The 23509-nt window shown below is 44.2% G+C and overlaps 1 protein-coding gene across 1 annotated transcript in view; it reads left to right on the top strand.

The window, feature by feature from the left end:
• LOC133133178 (contactin-5-like) overlaps positions 1 to 23509 on the top strand; it is a 175338-nt gene that overhangs the window by 4327 nt on the left and 147502 nt on the right. Inside the window, exon 2 of the mRNA XM_061249245.1 lies at positions 5474 to 5649. Coding sequence (XP_061105229.1) covers positions 5474 to 5649 — 176 coding nt within the window. The remainder of the gene's footprint in view (positions 1 to 5473; positions 5650 to 23509) is intronic.

Genomic DNA, 23509 nt, shown 5'->3' with positions numbered 1-23509 from the left:
GAAGAACCTGCATGACCGGGTCACCGCCGCAATGTTCTCGGAGAGGGACAGTCTGCTGCTCACCACGCCGAGGTTCCTTGCACTGGGTGATGGCGTAAGTGTGGTATCCCCGAGGGAAATGGAGAGATCCAGCTGGGGAGAGGTATTTGCAGGGATGAATATCATTTCAGTCTTACATGGGTTGAGTTTTAGATGGTGGTTGTCCATCCGGCTCTGGATGTCACTCAGGCAAGCAGAGATACGGGCTGAAACCTGTGTATCAGATGGTGGGAACGAGATGAAGAGTTGGGTATTGTCCGCATAGCAGTGGTAGGATAGCCCATGTGCAGTGATCACATGGCCAAGGGAACGAGTGTAAAGAGAAAAAAGAAGCGGGCCTAGGACTGAGCCCTGGGGAACTCCTGTGGCAAGGGGCCGAGGGGTCGATACCGTACCAGCCCAGGCAACCTGTCCAGTCCAGGGCTGTGCCACAGATGCCCATTGCTGACAGGGCAGACAGGAGGATGGAGTGATCCACAGTGTCGAAGGCAGCAGAGAAATCTAGAAGAATGAGGAAAGAGGAGAGGGAGGCTGCTCGTGCGGCATGGAGTGATTCGCTGACGGAGAGGAGCGTGGTCTCTGTCGAGTGGCCTGATCTGAAGCCAGACTGATGGGGGTCTAGCAGGTTGTTGTTAGAGAAGAAAGAAGAAAGTTGAGTAGAAGCGGCTCGTTCTATGGTTTTAGAAAGAAAAGGAAGAAGAGATACCAGGCGGTAGTTCTGGATGATGGAGGGATCCAGAGTAGGCTTTTTTAGCAGCGGAGTGATGTGGGCCCTCTTGGAGGATGCTGGAAAACAGCCAGAAGAGAAGGAGTTGACAAGGGAGGTGACAAATGGGAGAATGTCAGGTGTGATAGTCTGGAGAAGAGAAGAGGGGATAGGGTCAAGGGCACAGGTTGTAGGGCGGTGGGAGAGCAGGAGTTGAGAAACATCAGAGTCTGTAAGGGGGGAGAAAGTGGAAAAGGAAGGGATGGGCCTAGAGGGGGGGAAGGGCACAGAGAGGGGGGTGGTGGTTGTAAAGGAACTGCGGATGTCTGTGACCTTCTCATCGAAAAAAGTCATCAGCAGCGAAGGAGCAGTTTCAACAAGACAACGACCCAAAACACACAACATCATCAATCCCCCGACCTCAACCCCATTGAAAAACAAAACAATGGTTATGCAACTAAATATTAGTTCAGTAATTAAAATGAAGTTAAATCTTGAAAGAAATTCTTCATTTTATACAGCTTGAAGAGAGTTTGAAGAGACAAATGTCAACACTGCCATTTTTTCAACAGATTAATATTCCTTTTCTTTGCTTCCTGTAAAAGAATAACACAGATTTGATACAATTTGTTAATGCTTTGATTTGTAATTGAATGTGTAATGTTTCCACTACATTTGAAATATTGAACTAAAAGCTATTCAAATATTTGCACTTTGTTCACTTTTCTGAGCGCACTGCTATTTATTTGAACACAACTGTATCTAGCTCATCTACAATCATATTTAACTATAACATGTATTTTCACTGAAATACAAAGAAATACACAGTTAGTACACACTCTTAAACATCCATTTAACAATACTCTGATTGGTTATTATATTCATTGACTCAGTCATAACGTAAGTTAGGTAACTGAAAACGGCTAACAATACATCTGTGCTTCTGCACAAGGAAACTCAACAATGCTCGAGGTAGAAAAGATAATAAAATAATAAGAACTGGGGACTTCTTCATTTTCCCAGCTTGTTGGCACAGCTTTATTAATGATTTCTAGAGAATTGCAAGAAATGCAAGTGCATCTGCTGGCAGTCTTCACTCAATTACAGAGAAATATTAGGTCTTTTGAAGACTGACAAAAGCCAAGCATTCAGTAGCATCACATGAAGGTCTGTGGAACAGTGTCAAATAATGCTGGGATGAATCAGGTTTTGCATAAATTTGAGGAGTCCATGTTGCGCACGTTGCCATTAAAGCAAAAGGTGGACATACCAAATACTAATACGCATACATTTTTCAAAGATTCAATGTTTCACTCAAACTGTTATGCTGATAATATAATTTATATTGAAAAGGTTTAGAGAAAATTTGAAATGAGAAAAGAATGCAAAATAGAAGCATTTTCACAAGTGGTCTCAGACTTTTGGACCCCACTGTATATGGGATTTAGTATACTTCTTTTAAGTCGACTAAAGGAAAACTTGAAACAAAGTGTACAAAGGAATGGCCTCGCTGTTCCAATTCTTTTGGAGGGAACTGTAAATAGACTACAATACACTTTCAGATAAATGAACTTAAATTTCAGAAAGTATACTAGTGCTATCCAGGAATGAAAACCTAGAAAAGTATACCTATTTTAAGTACACTAAAGTACAACTTTAACCAAAGTATACTTTTTATATGTATACTACAATACCACTATAAGTATACAGACCTGGTCAAATTTGTTGTTTATAAATGAAGAATGCACAATTTTCTCTGAAATAAGTTAAAACCAAGCAGCCAAAACCAGCTTGGCTCCAGTATAGGTCATTCTGACCCACTAATGATTGTGTTGTTTCCTAACTGTATTAGCTAATTAAGAGTTGGGTAATTAGCAATTGTCACTTTTGTCCACTCATGTGACAAAACTTTTGGCCGGGACTGTAGATAAGCAATAATTCATCTCTTTTCACAGCTTCTTTGCTTTATTCTATGACATACAAAAGACATGGAAGTATACATAACAAACACTTTTAATTTAATCACTTTTCAGGAGGAATGAAGCATTACTTAAATGAGCTGTAAGGGTACCAACACATTTGACCACGTTTGTATGTGATTTAGTACACTTATTTAAAATGTATGTATTACATTTTTTAAAATTAATTTCATATATTTTGAAGTGTAAGCATACATTTTAAGGATACTTTACAGTAAGTATAACAAGTATAAGTACACTTGAAACATTTTCCATATTTAAAGTATATTTGTAATACGCAGAAATCTAATTCTTTTTCATTTGGGTTGTATCTTTATTAAAAATTATGCCAAAATTATTGGTTGTCATCTGTGGTGCAGACCTGGCCATATACAACATATGGCAACTTCTTTTTCCTTGCATATTGCATTCAGATACCTCTTCTTAATGAAGAAAATGTATTATCAATTTAATTGCACTCAAAGAATGAACTCATTGGATTTTTTCAAACTTTTTTTTATTTTGTCCAGGCGCATGAAAAAACTTAACAAAGCTCAATTCAATAAAACATTTTAAAAAAGCATGTTTCAGGCTCTTATTTCCAAAATCTGATATTAACTTATTCCAATATTTGTGCATTTTCAGAATGTTGAGAACATGACCATTATGCATCTCTGTTTTGATGCCAAACTGTATCTGACCAAAATGTTCAACTTGGCCACATCTGATCACTGCACCTTTGCTCAATCATACTTTAAATGACCAAATGAGACCACATGAGACCATTATCAAATGTTTTGGTCAGATACAGAATCAACATGTTTAGCATTGAAAGAAAAGTGAACAGTTGAGCCCAAAAGTCCACATACACTGAGAGACTAAAGGCTTTCAAACTCAGTTTTTCACAACTCCACACATTTCATGTTACCATACATTTCCTGTGTTTAGTCAATTAGGGTATCTACTTTGTTTCCATAAGAGGTCATTTGAAAATAATACTTTTATACTTTCAGATTTTTCAGTGGGTCAAAAGTTTACGAATACTTTGTTATTAATTGTTGGCATTGCCTTTTAATTGCTTAATTTCAGTCTAATACTGAGGGTAAGGAATTCCACAAGCTTCTCACAATACTTTGCTGGAATTTTTGCCAATTCCTCTGTAACTTAGGTTTGTGATCGGACACACTTTTTTATTTCAGTCCACACATTTTCTATAGGATTCATGTCTAGGCTTTGTGATGGCTGCTCCAATACTTTCACTTCGTTGTCTTTAAGCCATTCTGTTACAACATTGGAGCTATGCTTAGGATCATTGTCCGCTGGAAGACCAAGTTGCAACCAACTTTCTGGCTGATGTCTTAAGGTGTTCCTTCAGATAATTCTCCTTCCTCATGATGCCATCTATTTTGTAAATGGCATCAAAGTTATTCTTAACTTTTTTTTACCAGGGACAGTGCACATTAAGTTAGCTACTGAGCTCATTTCCATCTGTAGTCCCTAACCTGCATGTCTTTGGAGTATAGGAGGAAACCCACGCAGACACAAGAACATGAAACACAGAAAAGCCCTGGCGGGGCTCAAAACCAGGACTTTCTTGTTGTGTGGCAACAGTGCTACCCACTGCGCCAATGTGCCACCCTATGGCGTAATCCTTGTATCAGCTGCCACTTCAAAGTGCATCCATTGCAGGACAAAATGTGTACATATTCCAGCTGTGGCAGCTTTTGTCGTTTGAACGAAATGCAAGATGTAACGTCACAATGAGTGTGACTATTGCCGGGATAGAATGGGAACATTGTGTAGGAGGTTCCATGATATATTTTATTTCTTCCAGAAGCGCAATTATTTGTATGGCTGGTTGTTTGTCACAGAAGTCTTTCCCAATTTATTTTCTGTGATTGTTTTGGAGGATAACTAATACAAACACAACCCTGTTTTTATTATTTTAGCAATGCCAGTTGAGCAGGCTTTGTTTCTAACAATGTTCTGTTAAAGGAAAAATATTTTTTACTAGCGGCAATGATTTTTTGAAACTTCAAAAACTAATGTCACTACAATTGAGCACATTATTTCAGTCATTTCCCCCATGAGGTATTGGCTAATTTCATAAATATTTATTGCTTGGCTGCAGTCATCAATTAATACTTAATATTAATAATATGTTTGATGATTTCTTGGAGTTGATTTGTTGCATGCGCAACATGCTCTTTCTTTCTGTGATGGACTGAAGTAAGCTGTTAAACACACCATCCTATCAATGTATTTTATTTGTAGGCTATTTGTTCTTCGGAGCTGGCCACTGCCTGTTGATTTGAACTGAAATAACAGTGCATGTTATTTCAATTGTTTCCCATTGCTGTGCAGGAGATCTTTTAATTATTATTCATTAATTTAATAAGTAAAGGCTCTGTGATTTCTCCGTATTTTTTTGTCAGTTTTCCATGATTTTCATCCACTTTACCATGACAGCCCTGTGACTTCAGTCAATATTTTCCATGACAAACACCCAGCCTTAATGATGATTGATCTGAATAGTCCTCCTACTTCACAGTGTACTCAGAGACAGCGCAAAGCCCAGTCAGTTCTAGGAAGATTGGTTCGACTGTACTCCAATGAGTGAATCCAGCAAGTGTGGGCACTGGTAAACGGTGGTGTAATATTGTAATGTGAAGAAAACATTTTTACTTGTTACTCGAGACGAGTACATAAATAAAACATACCATAAATACCATAAACACTTGCTGATGATGGCGAGGCATCTCTTTTCCAGATGGCTAATCAATGGAAGAGAGGTGGACATCAGTGCGGATTTCCGGTACACCCAGGTGGACGGCACGCTGATTATCACTGCCCCTAACGAGGAGAGTGATCTGGGGACATATCAGTGCAGGGCGGACAACAGCCTCGGGTCTGTCATCAGCCAGGAAGCCCTCCTACAGTTTGCCTGTGAGTACTGACGAGTTGCCTTCATTTGGCATTAACAACGTGGCCAGCAATGGGGCTTAATTACGGACGTTTGCTGGCAGTTCACAAGAAAATGTTATATCAGATGTACACAAAATGGTGTACAACAGGGAAACCAGTTTACCAATTACACAATTCAAGCTCCCATACTGTGTATTTCCCAGTGTTATTTGTACAGTGGTTTCATATTTCATTTGAGGTTTTGCCTCAAGAATAGCGTGGTGAGGAAAAATATTTGCGTGGTTCTGACAGTGGGGGGCAGTCGTATTGCATTTTGACCTGTAACAGGTGGAAGCTGTCGTGAGCCCACACTTGCTGGCGTGATGGACTTATTTTTTCCCACAGTTACAGATAAGCACCAGTGACTTCTGATTTGTACAAATGCATACATATATATGTGACGCAACACAGTAAATGACATATCATGTCGCAGACCAATTAACAAATGAGGTGTGAAACTACAAGACCAGAGCTACAAAATGTGGCCAATCACTTGTAGGGACTGGCCAATCCATTTTGGAGATACGGCTTTTTAGAGTATGTGTGACATACGATAAGGAATTTGCAGGGGGTGCTGTGGGTTATTTGTGTAAGCATATGCATTTTAGCAATATTGTATTTTCAGCTTGTCCATGAATGACTGTACAGCAGCTAATCATAGTTTGATTTAGCGTTGCCAGCAGTCCTGTGAAATACAAAATGATCCCATTATTTTAAAGTAAAAGACCTGTTTGAGCTAACTATTCTATTAATTCACAATTCAAATTCGGCAATTTTTAAAGTCCAGTCGCGGCTGAGTAGATTTTGCGATGGAAATTTGGCAGGATCTGGCAACCCTGGGAGCCTCTCTTCTTGGCAATGCACACTGTGAGATCCCTGATCAAAAACCAGGCAGCAAGAGGCAGAGATGTGGACTCGAGTCATTGTGACTCGGAGTCGAGTCGACTCGAGTCACCTTTTTGACGACTTGCAACTTGACTTGACAGAAAATAATTTACTTGAGACTCGACTTGTACTTGGAAGTTAAAGACTTGAGACTTGATGTGACTTGAGACATGATGACTCGAATGACTTGTTTGTGTTCGTTTTGTTTTCAGTTTAAATATTATTCAAATGTTCAAGTTGTCAAGGTTACCGGTATGCGAGCGCGTACACTGGGAATGGCATGGTCATGATTGGATGACTGCCCTGTCATGTGAATATGATCTGATCATGGCGACCGCGACTGTGCCAAGAGTCATCACTTTTGGATTTAAAAATTTCAAATGTGATGGAAAAAAACGAACTGCTGAATGCAAGACCTGCTCAACAACGATTTCTGACAGCCAGAGTACAACATCAAACTTTGTTCGTCATTTGAGGACTCATTCGGATCGGTAAGTGTGAGGGGTGGCTCATGTTAGCTAACGTTAGCCAGATAAAATGAAATAACCAGTGCTTAGTTTGTAAATCAGGAGGTCCCGATACAAAAAGAGGCTGCTGTTCCGTCGCGTCAGGGGGAGAAAAAAAAAGTCCTGGAACGCCGCCAAGAGTTACCAACTATCCCGTATTAGCCGGGACATCCCATACATTGGGCTAAATTAGTTTGTATTGACTGCTACTCTACTCTCTGATCGGAATCCTTGTTACTTCAAAAAGTTACCGGTTATACACTGTGGGTATGCTCAGTGAGCATTACTTCTTCTTCGTGTGTCCTTCTGTTGCCGCTACAGCACCCGACCGTGATGCTGCCCCCACACAATTGCACCCCCAATACTCTCCATTACCAGCTCCCAAAACAGACCACAGACACCAAATGCACATTAAATAACACATTTAATAAACATAACTTGTACTAAACGTTTGTCAGAAGCCGTTTCTACTTACCTCCTGCCCCGCGCTTTGAAAGCGCTGTAGGACACGGTGTCGTGGAGGAGGAACGGCTGATTAATTTAGTGGCTGTAATGCGACTATCAAAACCAACTATAAGCCGCTGAGAGGGCGAGTACAGGGAGATCTGTCCGACACGAGTCCAAGGAACACGCATGAGTCCGTAGCTGCAGTTAAAGAGTGTTTATTGATACTACGACAAAACATTGCTCTGCATAGATGGTATTGCATTTGGACTTAGATGTTAGTGTTAGCGTTTAGTGGTCAACAGAAATATCGGCACCCTGACTCACCCTCTCTCAGTTGCAAACAACAAACAGACTGATTCCTAAATAGGCGCAGGTGATATTAGTTAGTAGGGAGGGCAAAATGGAGCTTTAGAATGTAGACCGCTGTGTGTGCACGTGAGCTCGCCAATAGATTTCTCACAGAAAACGTAATTTGTCCACTTTTTTACTTTACAGTAGAGGTGATCAAACTTACAATAACTAAGTGCTAGTGTGTTCTAAGCCTTTACTGGTCCCTGTACGATGTTAGCATGATGTAGCTAGCATACGCAAATAGCACAAAGCCATACAATTTGCTTTTTAACGGCACTTGGTCATTCGAACGATGTAAATAAAAGCATTTGATTAAGTTCGACGGCACCGGAATTTTCTGTCGTACCGTCCATAAATGGCAAAAGTCCCACCATAGGATTTATTTAAATCTTTAAAAGTTATACATTTTCTGAATTGTCATTCATTCATCTTGTTTCTATCAGTGATTTGGCGTGATCGGACAGTTCTGTAGCTATGTAAATGACGTCAGAAGGATACAGCACTGTTATTTGCTACCTAAACTTTGACGCACGCTCGAGAGCGTTAACATGATTGAAGTCTGACATGTCTTTTGTCAAAATCCATTGAAACTATGAAAAAGTAACCAGGGACTTTGGACTTATAAGGCTGGACATACCGAGTACCCAGCAAAAATATTGACCTGGCTACAGTCACACTTTTGACAGTTCGAACTGCCACCAACTGCCATGTATGAGCGCGTGAAGTAAACCAGCAAAAGCTATTGTTGTGTCACCGTTGCGGGAGTGACTCGACTTGGGACTTGACTTGCCGTAACCAAGGACTCGACTTGACTTGACTTGACATAACCTGTGACTTGACTTGACTTGACTTGCCCAAGAAAAAAATACTTGGGACTTGCTTGAGACTTGGACCAAATGACTTGAGACTTACTTGTGACTTGGATAAGAGGGACTTGGTGACATCTCTGGCAAGAGGTTTTTAGTGGAAAAATGAAGGTTGATTTATTGGGCCCCTCTGTCGTAGAGCCTAGCTTGGGCCTCCTGGGCTTGGCGCATGTGCTCCCTCACTGTGGGCCAGACCTGTGCCATCGTATGGTGCATTTTCTCGACATGCTCGATCATGGTAGTGTGTCGCGTCGGCTGTTGTTCCCAAGCCTCCTTGGCCAGGTCCAGCAGGCCTTGTGGTCACCGACCATACAGCAACTAGAAGGGCGAGAAGCCTGTAGACGCCTGTGGTACTTCATGGACAGAAAAGAGGAGGTATGGTAACAGCTGGTCCCAATCCTTAGCATTCACTTTCTAGCTTCCTCATAATTTGTTTTAGGGTCTTGTTGAAGCACTCTACAAGCCCATCAGTCTGCGGGTGGTATACAGAGGTTCTAACCTGTTTGACCTTCATCAACTGACACAACGCCTGCATTACCTTTGACATAAAATAGGATCCCTGGTCTGTCAATATGTCTTCTGGTATTCCCACTCTACTACATAGCATGAACAGTTCTTTGGCCACCGTCTTACCAGTAGCTGTCCTCAACAGGATGGCCTCCGGGTACCTGGTGGCATAGTCAAGGATAACCAAGATGTATCGATGACCTTGACTGGATTTTGAAAGGGGTCCAACGATATCCATCCCAATCCTTTTGAAGGGAACATCAATAATTGGTAGGGGTATTAAAGGGTTGCCATAAGTTACCTTTGGACTGTGAAGTTGACACTGCGCAGTGTCTGCATTAGTCTTCCACCGCTCTCCACCCCTGTTAGAACCTCTTAGTCACCTTCTCATACGTCTTCTCAGATCCCAGGTGAGCCCCAAGAAGGTGGGAGTGAGCAAGGTAGAGTCCCTTAGAAACATACGCTCTTGGCACCAACAGCTGGTTAAAAACCTCTTCATTCTTTTTAACCACCCGGTATAACAGCCCATTGTTCACCATAAAGTGAGGATAACCTGATGGACTCACCCACTCTTGGGGTTTGGCAGTGGGGTGCTTCACGGCTTTCCACGCTTGTGCTAGGTTGGAATTCAGTGGCTCTCGCTGGCTGGCCACTATGGATTTGCATGACCTCAGACCAGCACAGGTTATCCCCACTTTCATCCCTTCCAGCAGGGGCCCCTTGCTCCTGTAATCTTGGTGGGGTAGATGTCCCTCAGTTAGCCTGGGGGCTATTGACTTCCTCTGGGCTGGACTGGGATTCCCTTGATGGTGCTGCACATACCTGGTGGGCCCAGGGTGGTTTCTTCTGCCTTGCACCTCTTGTCAGTTGTGGCATCCCCCAGTACCTGGAGAACAAGCCACAGTCTCTGCCGATCAGGACGGGCACCGGTAAGCCTGGGACGACCCCCACCCTTGTGGATACTGTACCTTTTGGGGAGTGTATTGTGACTCAACTCGTGGGGTAGTCGTCACCATGGACACAGGACACCACCACGGGGTCACCTTGGGCCTCTTCCACAAACAAGGCCGTATCAAGGTGATGCCACTCCCAGAATCCAGCAGGGCCTCTGTGTCTCTGCCCTGGACCCCCTGGGACCCAGGGGGCTGACCCGCAGGACTCGACCCATCCGGCTTTAAGGTAGCCACAAGGAAATAGGGAGGTGGCCGAACCGGCTGTCGGCATTGGCTCTGTCCTCTCAGGACAATCTTGGGCAAAATGTCCCTCTTTCCCACAACCAAAGCAGCGTCTGTCGCCTGGTGGTAAGGGATTTCTTGATAGAGATCTTCCATCTCTATTCACCTGTGGTAGTTCCATTCTTTTGCTGTGGGGGGGCTGTTACTATTCCCGGTCTTCTTTGTCTTCGGGGGGCTGCTTGCGGCCTTCATCAGTGCCTGCGTGACCTGGTGATTTTCCAGCAGTGCAATCAATCTGTCGACCTCTAATGCCCCCTGCTGGGATACATATCTCCTCGCCTCAGTAGGGAGTGCTCTTATGCACATATCCAGTGTGACTCTGTCCACAGAGGAGGGTCCTTCTTCCTCGGTGAGCCACGTCTTAACCTGTCGCTGGAGCGCCTTCACCTGTCGCTGGAGCGCCTTCACATGGGACCGTGCAGGCACTGCGGGGTCATAAGACCATCGGCAAACTCGTTGCACTTTTGCTGGGAGGCTATATCCATACTGTGCGAGGACAGTTGATTTGAGCATGGTTTAATTGGCAGCATCATCTACCGCCAAATCCCTGCACGCCTGTTGGGCCTCCCCGCTCAAAAATGGGGTTAAGATGTGAGCCCACTCTGCCCTCGGCCAACCCTCTCTGGTTGCGATACACTCAAACAGTTGATTCCACATCATCTACCGCTGTGAGTTTTGTTAATACCTTCTCAGGCGTCTTCTTAGCTGTCCTGCTGCTGAGCTCAGTCACTGCCCTTTGGAGCATTTGCTGCGTTTGTAGCACAGCTGTGAGCACCTCTCTCAGGGCTGGATCCATCTTCCTTTATGCCGTCCCTCAGTTCGAGCTGGGTCTCTGTGCCAGCATTCTCCACCACATGTGAGATCCCTGATCAAAAACTAGGCAGCAAGAGGTTTTTAGTGGAAAAACGGAGAACTTTTTTTCTTTTCAAAAAAAGAACAGTGAAGGGTAAGGGGTGGTGGGAAAGAACAAAAACAGCCGATCCAAAAAACTTCCGGCTGATAGGTTCCCGGTTCCTAAACTTTCCTTGGATTAGCAGACTCGGCTCTACTCCGGGCCTGTGGCAAGCTGGAAAAGTCAGCACAGTCACCAAAGTTCACCATCACACTCCCTTCCCTTTCGCTCTGGATTCCAGTCCTTAAAACTCTTGGCCTGTGGCCAATCTTCAGGTGTGCCTCGTTGTGTCCTGATCAGCTCTCAATTATTCAATTATTGTCCTAGAAACTGGTACTGAGTTTCTCTCCATGGTCCTAATGCTCTCCAGCATATCAACAGGAAAATACCTTCCCTAAATCACCTGACCAAGAGGTATCCTCCAGCGGCAGGCCCTTGATGAGGGCCAGGTTAGCCCAGTGGTACACGGTCTTCCGAACAATTCACAATAAGCAACCATAATCATGAAAAACATTCCTCAGAAGAAAACCTACCATTGAACGGATGTTAACTTCTGGTGGAAACAGCTGCTTAGACAGTGAGTCTACCTTAGTCAAGCTAAGTAAACTAACTTTAAATCAAAGTTAACTAACTTAACTAGCTGATCTGTTAGCAATGTTTTATCTTGACATGCCACCTAAAATTCAACTGACAACCGAAAGTGAAGCATCTTGACGGAATGATAACTTTAGAGGCATAATAATGGTCTTTTGGTGTCTTTAGGTTGTGTAATTGTGCAAATTATATTTTGTTTCTTCCTTGAAATGATTGATGCGCATATGTAACGGTTCTCATTTGGTCAGAGATGAGACGATGACTCCATACTGCTCTTAACCATTTATTGGCTCTCTCTGTAGAAGACAATGCAAAGACAACACAACTGTAGTCTTCTGGTCACCGCATATCAGGTTTACCTCTCAGCAGAGAGACACAGAGCTGCTCTTTAACGCAATAAAACATATAATATATATATATACATACACACATACTGTATATATATATACGCATACATACATACACATGTATCCTACATTAACACAAAATAACAGTGCACCACTTGTCAGCAAAAAGAACATATGCATAGCCTGTACATTACAACACAGCAGTCTATACAGACCAGGCATAGTTACCAGGCAAAATAAATGAACATTGAAAATAACATATTTACAATATGCACAGAGCCACATACCTGTAGAAGACAATGCAAAGACAACACAACTGTAGTCTTCTGGTCACCGCATATCAGGTTTACCTACATGTACAACATAAAATAATACCTTTAATCTTCTTTCTCAAAATAGCTAGCTTCACGAGAGCAACGCGACAACCAAGGAATGCATGAGTTCGCGCATAACGAACTTTTCATCTATCATAGCGAAATTTAACGTGCCCATAAAACTTATACTAGTCACCAAATTAACACAATTATTGTGAAACCATGTAATACAATGAACGTTAATCATTATCCATTACAAGATGCAACTTAAATTAGCCATATTTAACTGAGAAATGTAAAATAAAGGAGCGGTGTTTCAAAGGACCACCTACCTCTCAGCAGAGAGACACAGAGCTGCTGAGGGAGGTACGGCAACACCGGAGGTACATACAGCGCGATATGCGATGACCCAAAACATCACAGGTGGCTCCAGAACAAATACAGGCTGGGGTTTCTCACTTCGGGCAAAATTCACATTTACATGAATCCCATTTCTAACTCTGTTACACCCACCCCCACTGAATTTTGGCGACATTGAGCACCAACCATACACTACCTACCAAAGGCACAGTACAACACAGTTTCACATAATACACTGGGTCTTCAAAATAATAAAACCAACTTCAAAAGTATCCTATAAGGATGAAGTGGTATGAGAGCAATGCTAATCTCTCAATCCAGCTACTGGTGGCAGGGTGCCTTGTACACCCCACAAGACCATCACACACTGTGCAGTATAAGCCCATGAAAATAAATAAAATAAATAAAAGCAAAAGTGGCGCAAATGACCCGGACTTGGTCAAAGCCTAGAACATGGACTAGCAAACAGCCCGAACATTGAGCCTTGTGTTGCGAACAACATCCTGCCTCGACATGGTTTGTATCAACCTGCTAACTGGCCTGATAAGGCGGCCTAATCTAGACCTAGTCTGACCAGATGGCGTGGGCGAACCCTGTCTGTCACTGCACTGTGTGTCTCTTGCCCCATCAGTCTGTTCCACAGTGCCAAGCGAAGAACCTGCCCGCACTACATGTACAGAACTGTCAGCATCAACAACAGTGTCCTTCATCTGTTCATAGTCACAGCTCACAGACTGAACTTCCATCTGGTCCTCACGTCCCTCTGAGATGTTCTGAGGCATAGAGGCCATACTGCTCACGTCCGTAACACCGACCTGTGACAGACTAGGTGTGGACAACTGTGTAATCCATTCCCTAGTCCTTCCTTCAGAGTCCACGGATGCTGGACTAGTCACAAGATCTTTGCGCCCCCTCTCAGAGACGTTCTCCGCACTCTCCTCCATACTATCAACACTTGGAGTGGAAGATTGGGTCACAGGCGTGGATGAAGCAAGGTCGGACACTTCACTTGCGTCATCCACAGGGATAAAGTTGGCAAGCATCAGCAGGTTCCTATGGACCACATTCTCTCGTCCAGTAACTGTGTCACAGATCTTGTATGTATGTGTTCCAACATTTATGTCCACTACGGTGTAGATGGTCGATTCCCATCGATCTGCAACTTTCCTCTTTCCCCTCTCTCTCTTGTTCGCCAAAAGCACCCTGTCCCCAACCTCAATGTCAGACCCCTTCATTTTCCTGCTGTAGAGCTGGGCATGCCTGTTCTGTTCTTTTGTGGCATGTTCCTGGGCAATGACCATGGCCTCCCTCAGATCTTCAGCGAGAGACTCCACATACTTGTCATAACTCGTCACACATGAGTCATTCAAGACGGTCTGGAAGAGGACATCCACAGGGAGACGGGGAATGCGGCCGAACATAAGATAAAAGGGGGCGTATCCCGTCGTCTCATGGACCGTACAGTTGTACATGAATGTCAACGTCTGCAAACGCCGCGGCCAGTCAACCTTTGCTACAGGTGGCAGTGCACGGATCATCCCACCCAGGGTCCTGTTGAACCGTTCCACACTACCATTTCCCATTGGATGGTAGGGCGTTGTGTGTGATTTCCTGATGCCTGAGACTCTGAGAAGCTCACTGATCAACTGACTCTCAAAGTTTGCCCCTTGGTCGCTATGAATCCGCTCCGGGAATCCAAAGACACAGAAATACCTGTCCCAGAGAACTCTTGCCACTTGCTTGGCTGACTGGTCTCTACAGGGGAACGCTTGGGCCATCCTCGTAAAGTGATCCGTCACCACTAAGACATCGACTGACTTGTTCTTGGAATCCTCAGCCGACCAAAAGTCGATACAGACGAGCTGCAGCGGCCTAGTTGATGTTACGCTCTCTAAGGGGGCTCTCCCTTCGGGCTCGACTGTTTTGCTGACAATGCATCGCTGACAGTGGCGCACATAGTCCCTCACATCCCTGTCAAGGTTCAGCCAGAAGAACCTCTGTCTGGTCAAACTGAGGCTCCTGAACTGGCCCTGATGTCCTGCGTCATCGTGAACTCCCTTCAGAACCTCAGCCTTGAGTGAATCAGGTACAACATACTGAGACCGCTTTGCCCTGGTGATCTGGTCTCTCGAAACTCTGTACAGCACACCATTGCTCACAGCAAGTTTCTCCCAGTGCTTCAAGTACCTCATGACGGTGACAGACTCTTCCGCTCTTTCTCTCCTGGAAGGTCTCCGACATCTCTCCACGTAATACAGGACACGGGAAAGGGTTCTATCTTCCAACTGCCTATCACGGAGGTCCCTCTCTGTGTGGGCAGGTAAGGAGTCCTGTCCAGGTGGAACCAACTGAGGTAAGTACTGCAGCGCCGCCACAGCACGGGCCCTTGAACCAGCCTCCCATTCCACATGCGACTGTACAACAGCAGACACATCATCCACCTCAATGGATTGAGTATGTACGTGAACGGGAATGAATGAAGCCGGAGCACTGACACTCATTGGAGTGTGTCTCCTGTGATCACTGGATGCCCGAAAGGCATCTTGGACGGAGCCACTGGACATATCCCGGACTTTGGATAGGAGACTCAAGTAGGGCTCTTCCAGCAGCCTATGGCCCACACTGTTCTTAACAAACGGCACACGGCTCAGGGCGTCGGCCACAACGTTCTGCCGACCTGGCACATACTTGATGTCAAAGTCGTAGCTCGCCAATTTGGCTACCCAGCGCTGCTCACAACAGTCCAGCTTCGGCTTTGTCATTATGTGAGTCAGCGGGTTGTTGTCCGTCCAAATTGTGAATTTGTGGCCCCTCAGCCAGTGACTGAACTTGTCACAGACCGACCACTTCAAGGCCAGAAATTCCAAACGATGAGCTGGATAGTTCTTTTGAGACTGAGACAAGGATTTGCTGGCGAATGCAATAGGCCTGGCTCTGGTTTCACCTTCCTGGACTTGCGACAGGACGGCACCAATACCATCAAGGGACGCATCTGTTGATAGCATGAAGGGACGGTTGAAGTCAGGGTGAGCCAGGACCACTGTGTTAACAAGGGATGCCTTTAGCTTCTCAAAAGCCTGTTCCTGTTCTGAGGTCCAATCAGAGGCACTCAACTTCTTGTTCGACAGTCTGTACTTTCCCTGCTTCCCTTTTCTTTTCTCGCCCTTCAACAGAGAGAAGAGAGGCTTGGCGATAGCGGAGTATCTGGGAATGAAGTGCTGGTAGTAATTGATCATCCCCAAAAACGATCTTATCCGCTTCTGCGACGGGGCCACACCATTGGGCTCCATAAGGTCAGCACTCGTCATCTTTGCAATGCCCTCGACCTTGCTGGGGTCCGTCGACACGCCATTCTCATCGATTATGTGACCGAGAAATTTCACAGACCTTCGTAGGAAGAAGCATTTCTTCGGGGCCAACTTCAGGTTATGGCCACGCAGTCTGTCAAACACCATCTCAAGGCGCACCAAGGCAGTCTCCTCATCTGGCGCAAAAACCAACAAGTCATCCAGGTAGCACAGTAGACTCAAGTAGTTCTGGTCCCCGAAGATACTGGTCATCATGCGCATAAAGCTCCCGGGGCTATTGCAGAGGCCCTGTGGGAGACGGTTGTACTCATACAAGCCCTTAGGCGTGGTGAAGGCTGAGTACTTCTTGTCATCCTCGTGTGGTGGCATGTTATAAAACCCGGAGGTCAAGTCCATCGTACTGAAGAGACAGTTGCCACCAAGCGCAGCCAGGCAATCCGCCTGGTGAGGTAGAGGATGGGCATCCTTCAGAGTCCTCTTGTTCAACCAACGGAAGTCGGTACACACACGGAGATCACCATTCTTCTTCCACACAAGCACCAGAGGAGACGCATATTCACTGGTGGACTTCCGGATGATTTCTTTCTCCTCCATCTCACTCAGCACCTGGCGTAACTTCAGATACTGGCCAGGGGGCACTCGTCTAAACGGGAGCCGGAATGGTCTGTGATCAGAGAGGTGAATGCGATGCACAAAGTCCTTTGCTTCTCCACAGTCAAGATGGTGGCGTGAGAAGATGTCTTCATACCGCACAACCAGGTCAGCCATCTTCTGTCTCCAGCTCTCTGACACATCACAAGACTGGAGGTCAAGACTACTCAGCCCAACTGACTCAAGTTTGCCATCAGCGGAACATACGTCAGCAGAGGCAGGCATCTGCACTTGAGTGGAACTGACCAGGGGGACCTTTGATGGTTCAGCAACATCCATGTCCTCAAGCGCCATGCAGGGGAAGACATCAGCTAGTTTTGCATTACGCCTCACCAACACAGGCCTGTCAGAAGTATTGATGAGCTTCAGTGGGACCCACCTGTCTCCCCACAATGGAGTAACAATCCTTGCTACCAAAACCCCCCTTGGGGCTGAACGGGCCGATGTGGGCTCTGTCATCACAGTGCTGCCTGGAGATACAGCAGTGTCTTTAGGCAGTTTCCCCCATATGAGATACTCACGGCCAGGTTCAAGGCAGATAGCTGAGTTACACCTCACAGTGCCAACTTTGTCAGGCACGTCCTGACCTCTCCACGGATTCAGACCAGAGAGCATAGATAGAAACTGTTCAGTTTCTCGGTCTTTGGCAGCGCAGGGACTGGATACGGTTGTCCAGTAGGAGTCACACAGCTTAGACTGACGAAGGACATGTTTAATAACATTAGTCCCCAGTATCAACTCATCATGCTGTCCCTGAACAACGAGTGTGGGAACCGACATCTTACAGCCATACACTTCCATCTCCACAGTGAAGGCAGATTTGGGCTTGACACGACGTCCACCACATCCAACAAGGACTACGTTCACGTTGATCTGGTTATGCTCAGTTATCACTCCAGCCTCTCTCAGCTTCATCTCCGCTACCTCGCTGATGCTACATGCCATGGACCCGCTGTCTAGCATACCACCCAGTGTTGTTGTACCACCCACACCCACAGTTGTGTAGAAAAGACTGTCACTGCTGCTAACTCTGTGTAAGTTCTGATACACAACAACCTCAGAGTCATCACATGAATCTCTCACAGACTTATAAACCATCTCAGCATCAGATATATCATCAGTCTGGGAGTCTATGTCAGGACCTGTACTGCCTTCCTCAACATACAGGTCAGTTAGTTTCCCGCAGACTGAGGTCGGGGGGACTTATTGGCCTGACAGTCCCTCTTGGTATGGCCACGGGCCAGACAGACGAAACACAGCCTCTCAGACATGCAGTGTGAAATGGTGCTATGACTAGGATTATTACAGACCCGGCAAGCTTGCTCTTTGGGACGTCCCCCCCCAGGGGCACGTGGGAACCTCCCACCTCGCATCGGAGTAGTAACATCACGCTGCTGCATTTTCTCCATCATCCCCTGAAACATGTCCACCATACGGCTAAGAAGCCTCTCCTCTGACTGCTGGAGATTTTGAGCAACAACTGCTGTAGAGGAGGGGTATGGAACATGGCAGACCCCACCCTGAACTGGGACAGAAACAGGTGAGGAATAAGGAGTATGACACACCTGGTGTTATGTCTGAAGAGAGAATGGGACAGAACTTGGAGTGTGGCATTGTTCAGGCACTGACAAACTGGCTGGTGATGAGCTAGACTGCTCATGGAGGAGAGCCGCGGTGTGGCTCTTTAACTGCGCAGCCCCACTGCCACTAGCCCTCAACTCCCTCTGATAATCATCAATCCTCACTTGCACATCTCGCAAGGTCCATTCATGGATTGGCTTACACTTCAGAGTGTAGGATAACTCTGGGTCGGGGCAATGTTTCACAAACATGAGCGCCACTTCATCACTCATGTTCCCTGCCTGCTTGCCCTGCCTGCAAAGGCCTTCAACAGCTAGGTCTGCTGCCTTGTTCAATCTAACCCAGTAGTCGACTGGGTTTTCTCTGAGTTTGGGCAGGGTGGCATAGAAGTCTGAAAGAGGAAGACATGAGGATGCATCACTGAAGTATTGAAGGAGGATATTGTAAATCAGTCCAGGGTTTACATTTATCAGAACCGTCACCTCTGAATGTCTGGGGCTCTTTGTCTGACCTAACATGAACTGTCACATGCGGAACCTCATGTGTGGTGACCTCACTCTGTGCATTCTGACTACCTGAAGTATTCTGAGGACCACCACTCATGTTAATTACACCAGATGACATCAACTTGGCAACTATAGACTCACCAATCTGGACACCTAACTGCCCTACCATATCTGTGAGGTGGCGGATAGCATCAGTATCACCGCTCGGTGTAGAAGTGTGAGGGCTCTCCCCCATGAACTGCCCGACAGGAGTACAACCTGGGCTCTGACTTAACCCCGTACCCCTACCGCTGTCAGCCATGGACTGGGAATACCCTGCCCCTCTACCAATGAGCGTTCTGGTGATACCGCTGCCATTAGGATTACCACAAAACCCTAAACCTCTCCCTTTCGGCAGGACTGGACTGGCAAAATTATCCACCATACTGTTATCAACTGCCCTCTCAGCCATGATAAGTACTTGCGTTGTGTAAAATTACATGGAACTAACAGAATAGAATAGAATACCAAACAAACATAGAGTGGGGAAAAAAATATAAATATATATATACGTATGTATATAGGCTATAGACTACTTCTTTCCCTCTCAACAAAACAAAGCAAAACAAAACAAAACAATCTATGCATCAGTAAAACGCTCAAAACACTTTGCTCTGACCAATATGTTAGTTACAGATCTGACCACACACTGATCATGTACATTCGATCTGGACAGCCACACAGCATCCACGGCGACCGGCGTCGAGCTGATCTTGAAGATCCAGAAGGTCACGGCACCAGTGTAACGGTTCTCATTTGGTCAGAGATGAGACGATGACTCCATACTGCTCTTAACCATTTATTGGCTCTCTCTGTAGAAGACAATGCAAAGACAACACAACTGTAGTCTTCTGGTCACCGCATATCAGGTTTACCTCTCAGCAGAGAGACACAGAGCTGCTCTTTAACGCAATAAAACATATAATATATATATATATACATACACACATACTGTATATATATATACGCATACATACATACACATGTATCCTACATTAACACAAAATAACAGTGCACCACTTGTCAGCAAAAAGAACATATGCATAGCCTGTACATTACAACACAGCAGTCTATACAGACCAGGCATAGTTACCAGGCAAAATAAATGAACATTGAAAATAACATATTTACAATATGCACAGAGCCACATACCTGTAGAAGACAATGCAAAGACAACACAACTGTAGTCTTCTGGTCACCGCATATCAGGTTTACCTACATGTACAACATAAAATAATACCTTTAATCTTCTTTCTCAAAATAGCTAGCTTCACGAGAGCAACGCGACAACCAAGGAATGCATGAGTTCGCGCATAACGAACTTTTCATCTATCATAGCGAAATTTAACGTGCCCATAAAACTTATACTAGTCACCAAATTAACACAATTATTGTGAAACCATGTAATACAATGAACGTTAATCATTATCCATTACAAGATGCAACTTAAATTAGCCATATTTAACTGAGAAATGTAAAATAAAGGAGCGGTGTTTCAAAGGACCACCTACCTCTCAGCAGAGAGACACAGAGCTGCTGAGGGAGGTACGGCAACACCGGAGGTACATACAGCGCGATATGCGATGACCCAAAACATCACAGGTGGCTCCAGAACAAATACAGGCTGGGGTTTCTCACTTCGGGCAAAATTCACATTTACATGAATCCCATTTCTAACTCTGTTACACATAACAAATGGATGTGCATTAAATTTGTGGCCACGCATTAATTTCATTAACGGGATGTCAGCAGAGGAATAGACTGTAGGCCATTACTATTATTGATAATAAAAATATTATCATTATTATTATCTTCCCAGAATGCAGAGCGATTCTTTAGTAACGTCCGGATTTGTTAATTTGGATGTTAATAATTATAATTTGTTATTGTGCTGTTCTTTTTGTTAAAGATTCATAGTCTTAATTAAGATGTTTGACATAGAGAGTTCACGTTGTTATGTAGCCTAACTACTCAGAACAATGTTTTCTGATTTAATACTACTTAAACGCCGCATTTCACTGGTAAAAGATCAGATTTTGCAATTTCATTTGGAGTGAAAATTGGCCAATTTATATCGGTGGCCGATCGATTGCAGCATCCCTCGTTGTACCATTCTACTTGGTTTACTTTGTATTTCTTCCAAGTTGTTATTTTTATTCACAATTGAAATTCATGTTGTCATGATCAAAGTCAATGGCCAAGTTCTTGGCTTTTCCAGCGACTAAATTCAGGCAGCCCAGGTTTCACAAGGGGGCAATGGCCAACTCATTCAACCAAGGCTAGGGCCACCAGAGAAGCGAACATAAATCTATCAGCGAGTGTCTGCACAACCATGGATCTAGAGTATAGTGAGAAACATGTTGATCTAAAATGCTGAATCACTAAAACAACCTATCAACCAGAAATCAAGCAATATTTGGAGACAGACAGGTGACGGAGCGGAACCACTCCACACCCTCACCATACTCACTCAAACTCCAAACAGGGCATCACTTTCCAAACAGGAAGTTGTCAGAGCTGTTGCTATAGAGCACAATTATTTCTACAATTGTCATTCGACAATTGGGCCAAAATTATTGAAAAAGAAAACTGTAAAGATTTTGAGTGAGGTACAAACTTTTGGAGGTGAACCATAAAGTTCAACCTAAAACGTTTCAGCAAATGCACCTGCTGTTATGAGAACATTGTTGAAATGTTAAAAATTGCGAGCCCTCAGCCAAGAAATTTGTTTTAATAGCTAGCATGTATAATGATGAATGATTTAAAAGTAGCATCATTTCTTCAGTCAAATCGTAAGTAGACGCCAACTGTATGTCATCAACATGGTATTTGCATATTAAGTTCCATCTTGCTTGCAAGATTGTTCTCGCATGTCTAATGAGAAATATTCCATATCAGCCAATCAGCTAGCTGGCTAGCAAGATATAACTACTTTTAAAAGCCCATCTATAGGCTGACTGGCTGGCATTAACACTATCACTGTCATTTTGCTGTGTAGCTAGAGCTAGCTGGCTAGCCAAGTGAACTCACTTTGTTGATGTTTATGTCTAGCCTAATAAACCAGCTAAAATAGTTGGCGATTTAGCTGTATGTTTTCTGTTCATGTTTGGTGACCAAGCTGGTCTTTTTTTGGCCACCCTTGCTTTACTGTATCTGACATTTTTGGCATCAACACATTGGTTACTTTCTACTTTGGACAGACAGTGAGACTGGCCTGTCTGTGTGCTATGCAATTTCATCTTGCGATAACCTGCTTGCGACAACGTTGCTGAACATAACAGTCTCATGTTAGCATAATGTTTAGAACTTTTTTCATTTAGTACTTCAAATTAGCCTCATTCATGTTAGCATAAGTTGACATCTTTTCTTATCTACTTTTCTGATGAATGTGAAACTTGGTGTGAATTGGTGCCATAAAGTAAAACAGGGAAGAATCAGCCACTATGGTATGTGAAATATTGACTATGCATATCTGCCTCAGAATTCCCATGTTGTGTATCCAGAGTGTATTCTCAGTCAATGAAAGAATTGATTGGCTCTCCTCTTGGCCCTGTTCCCTAGAATCGTTGCAAGGCAAGAAAGCCCACAGTGACGCCAGATTCATCCTGGTGGCATTCAATAGAAACATTAAGTGCGGTGCATGTTTTGTAATTTGTTAAATCTGTTAAAACCTGGTCTGGTTCAGTTTAAACTCAAACGCTGGTGCATATGAATGCATGAACGCAATTTTATTTCACAATTTGACTATTTAAATACCAGCTGTGCTCAGTTACGCAGTACAAGGCTGGCTAATTTTGGCAATGCATCACGCATATGCACATAGATAATAGTGTAAGCTACAGTATTTGAAACACGAGGAAAGTGACAGACCAGTTCCATACCATGTAATGGTGTAAGATGTGCATTTGTTCAAATTGTGGCTTTTTATTCTATGCATTGAACCCAGAACAGACTGACAACTTGCTTTTGTTTTGGCGTTTGGCAGAGCTATCTCAATGACTGAATTAACCTTTAAAATGTCAAAAATGCACTACAGGTGTTTGGACAGGTCAGGTGGTACATAATAATACAGACCTCAGAGTTATTTATGTGCGTTGTGACACTAGACATCTACTGTATATGGCCTTGGATGTGACATAGTCACAAAGGACACTAAGTGCACAAAAATTGACAGCATAGAAAAAGCAATCATAATTCAGCCTAAATGTGCTGTCTTCTTTTCTGTCCTTGACTGCAAAATTAGTAATAGAAGTAGAGTATGCAAAGAATAATACAAGTAGAGTATGTGATTGTGTGGATTATTGTGTTGTAGCCCATTCATGGGAGATGATGGAGACCAGCATCTCAGACTTACAAGCTGTCATCAGACCAAGGCCTCACTTTTCACAGGTGGAAGTATCTTACTGTATATTTGTGTGCCTTTCAGAGCAGGTAAGTGGTTTGAAGTTGAAGG

The sequence above is a fragment of the Conger conger genome, chromosome 7 (assembly GCF_963514075.1).
Source record: "Conger conger chromosome 7, fConCon1.1, whole genome shotgun sequence".
Lineage (NCBI taxonomy): Eukaryota > Metazoa > Chordata > Actinopteri > Anguilliformes > Congridae > Conger > Conger conger.
The sequence above is the reverse complement of the archived record's forward strand: the minus strand, read 5'-3'. Positions and strand labels throughout refer to the sequence as shown.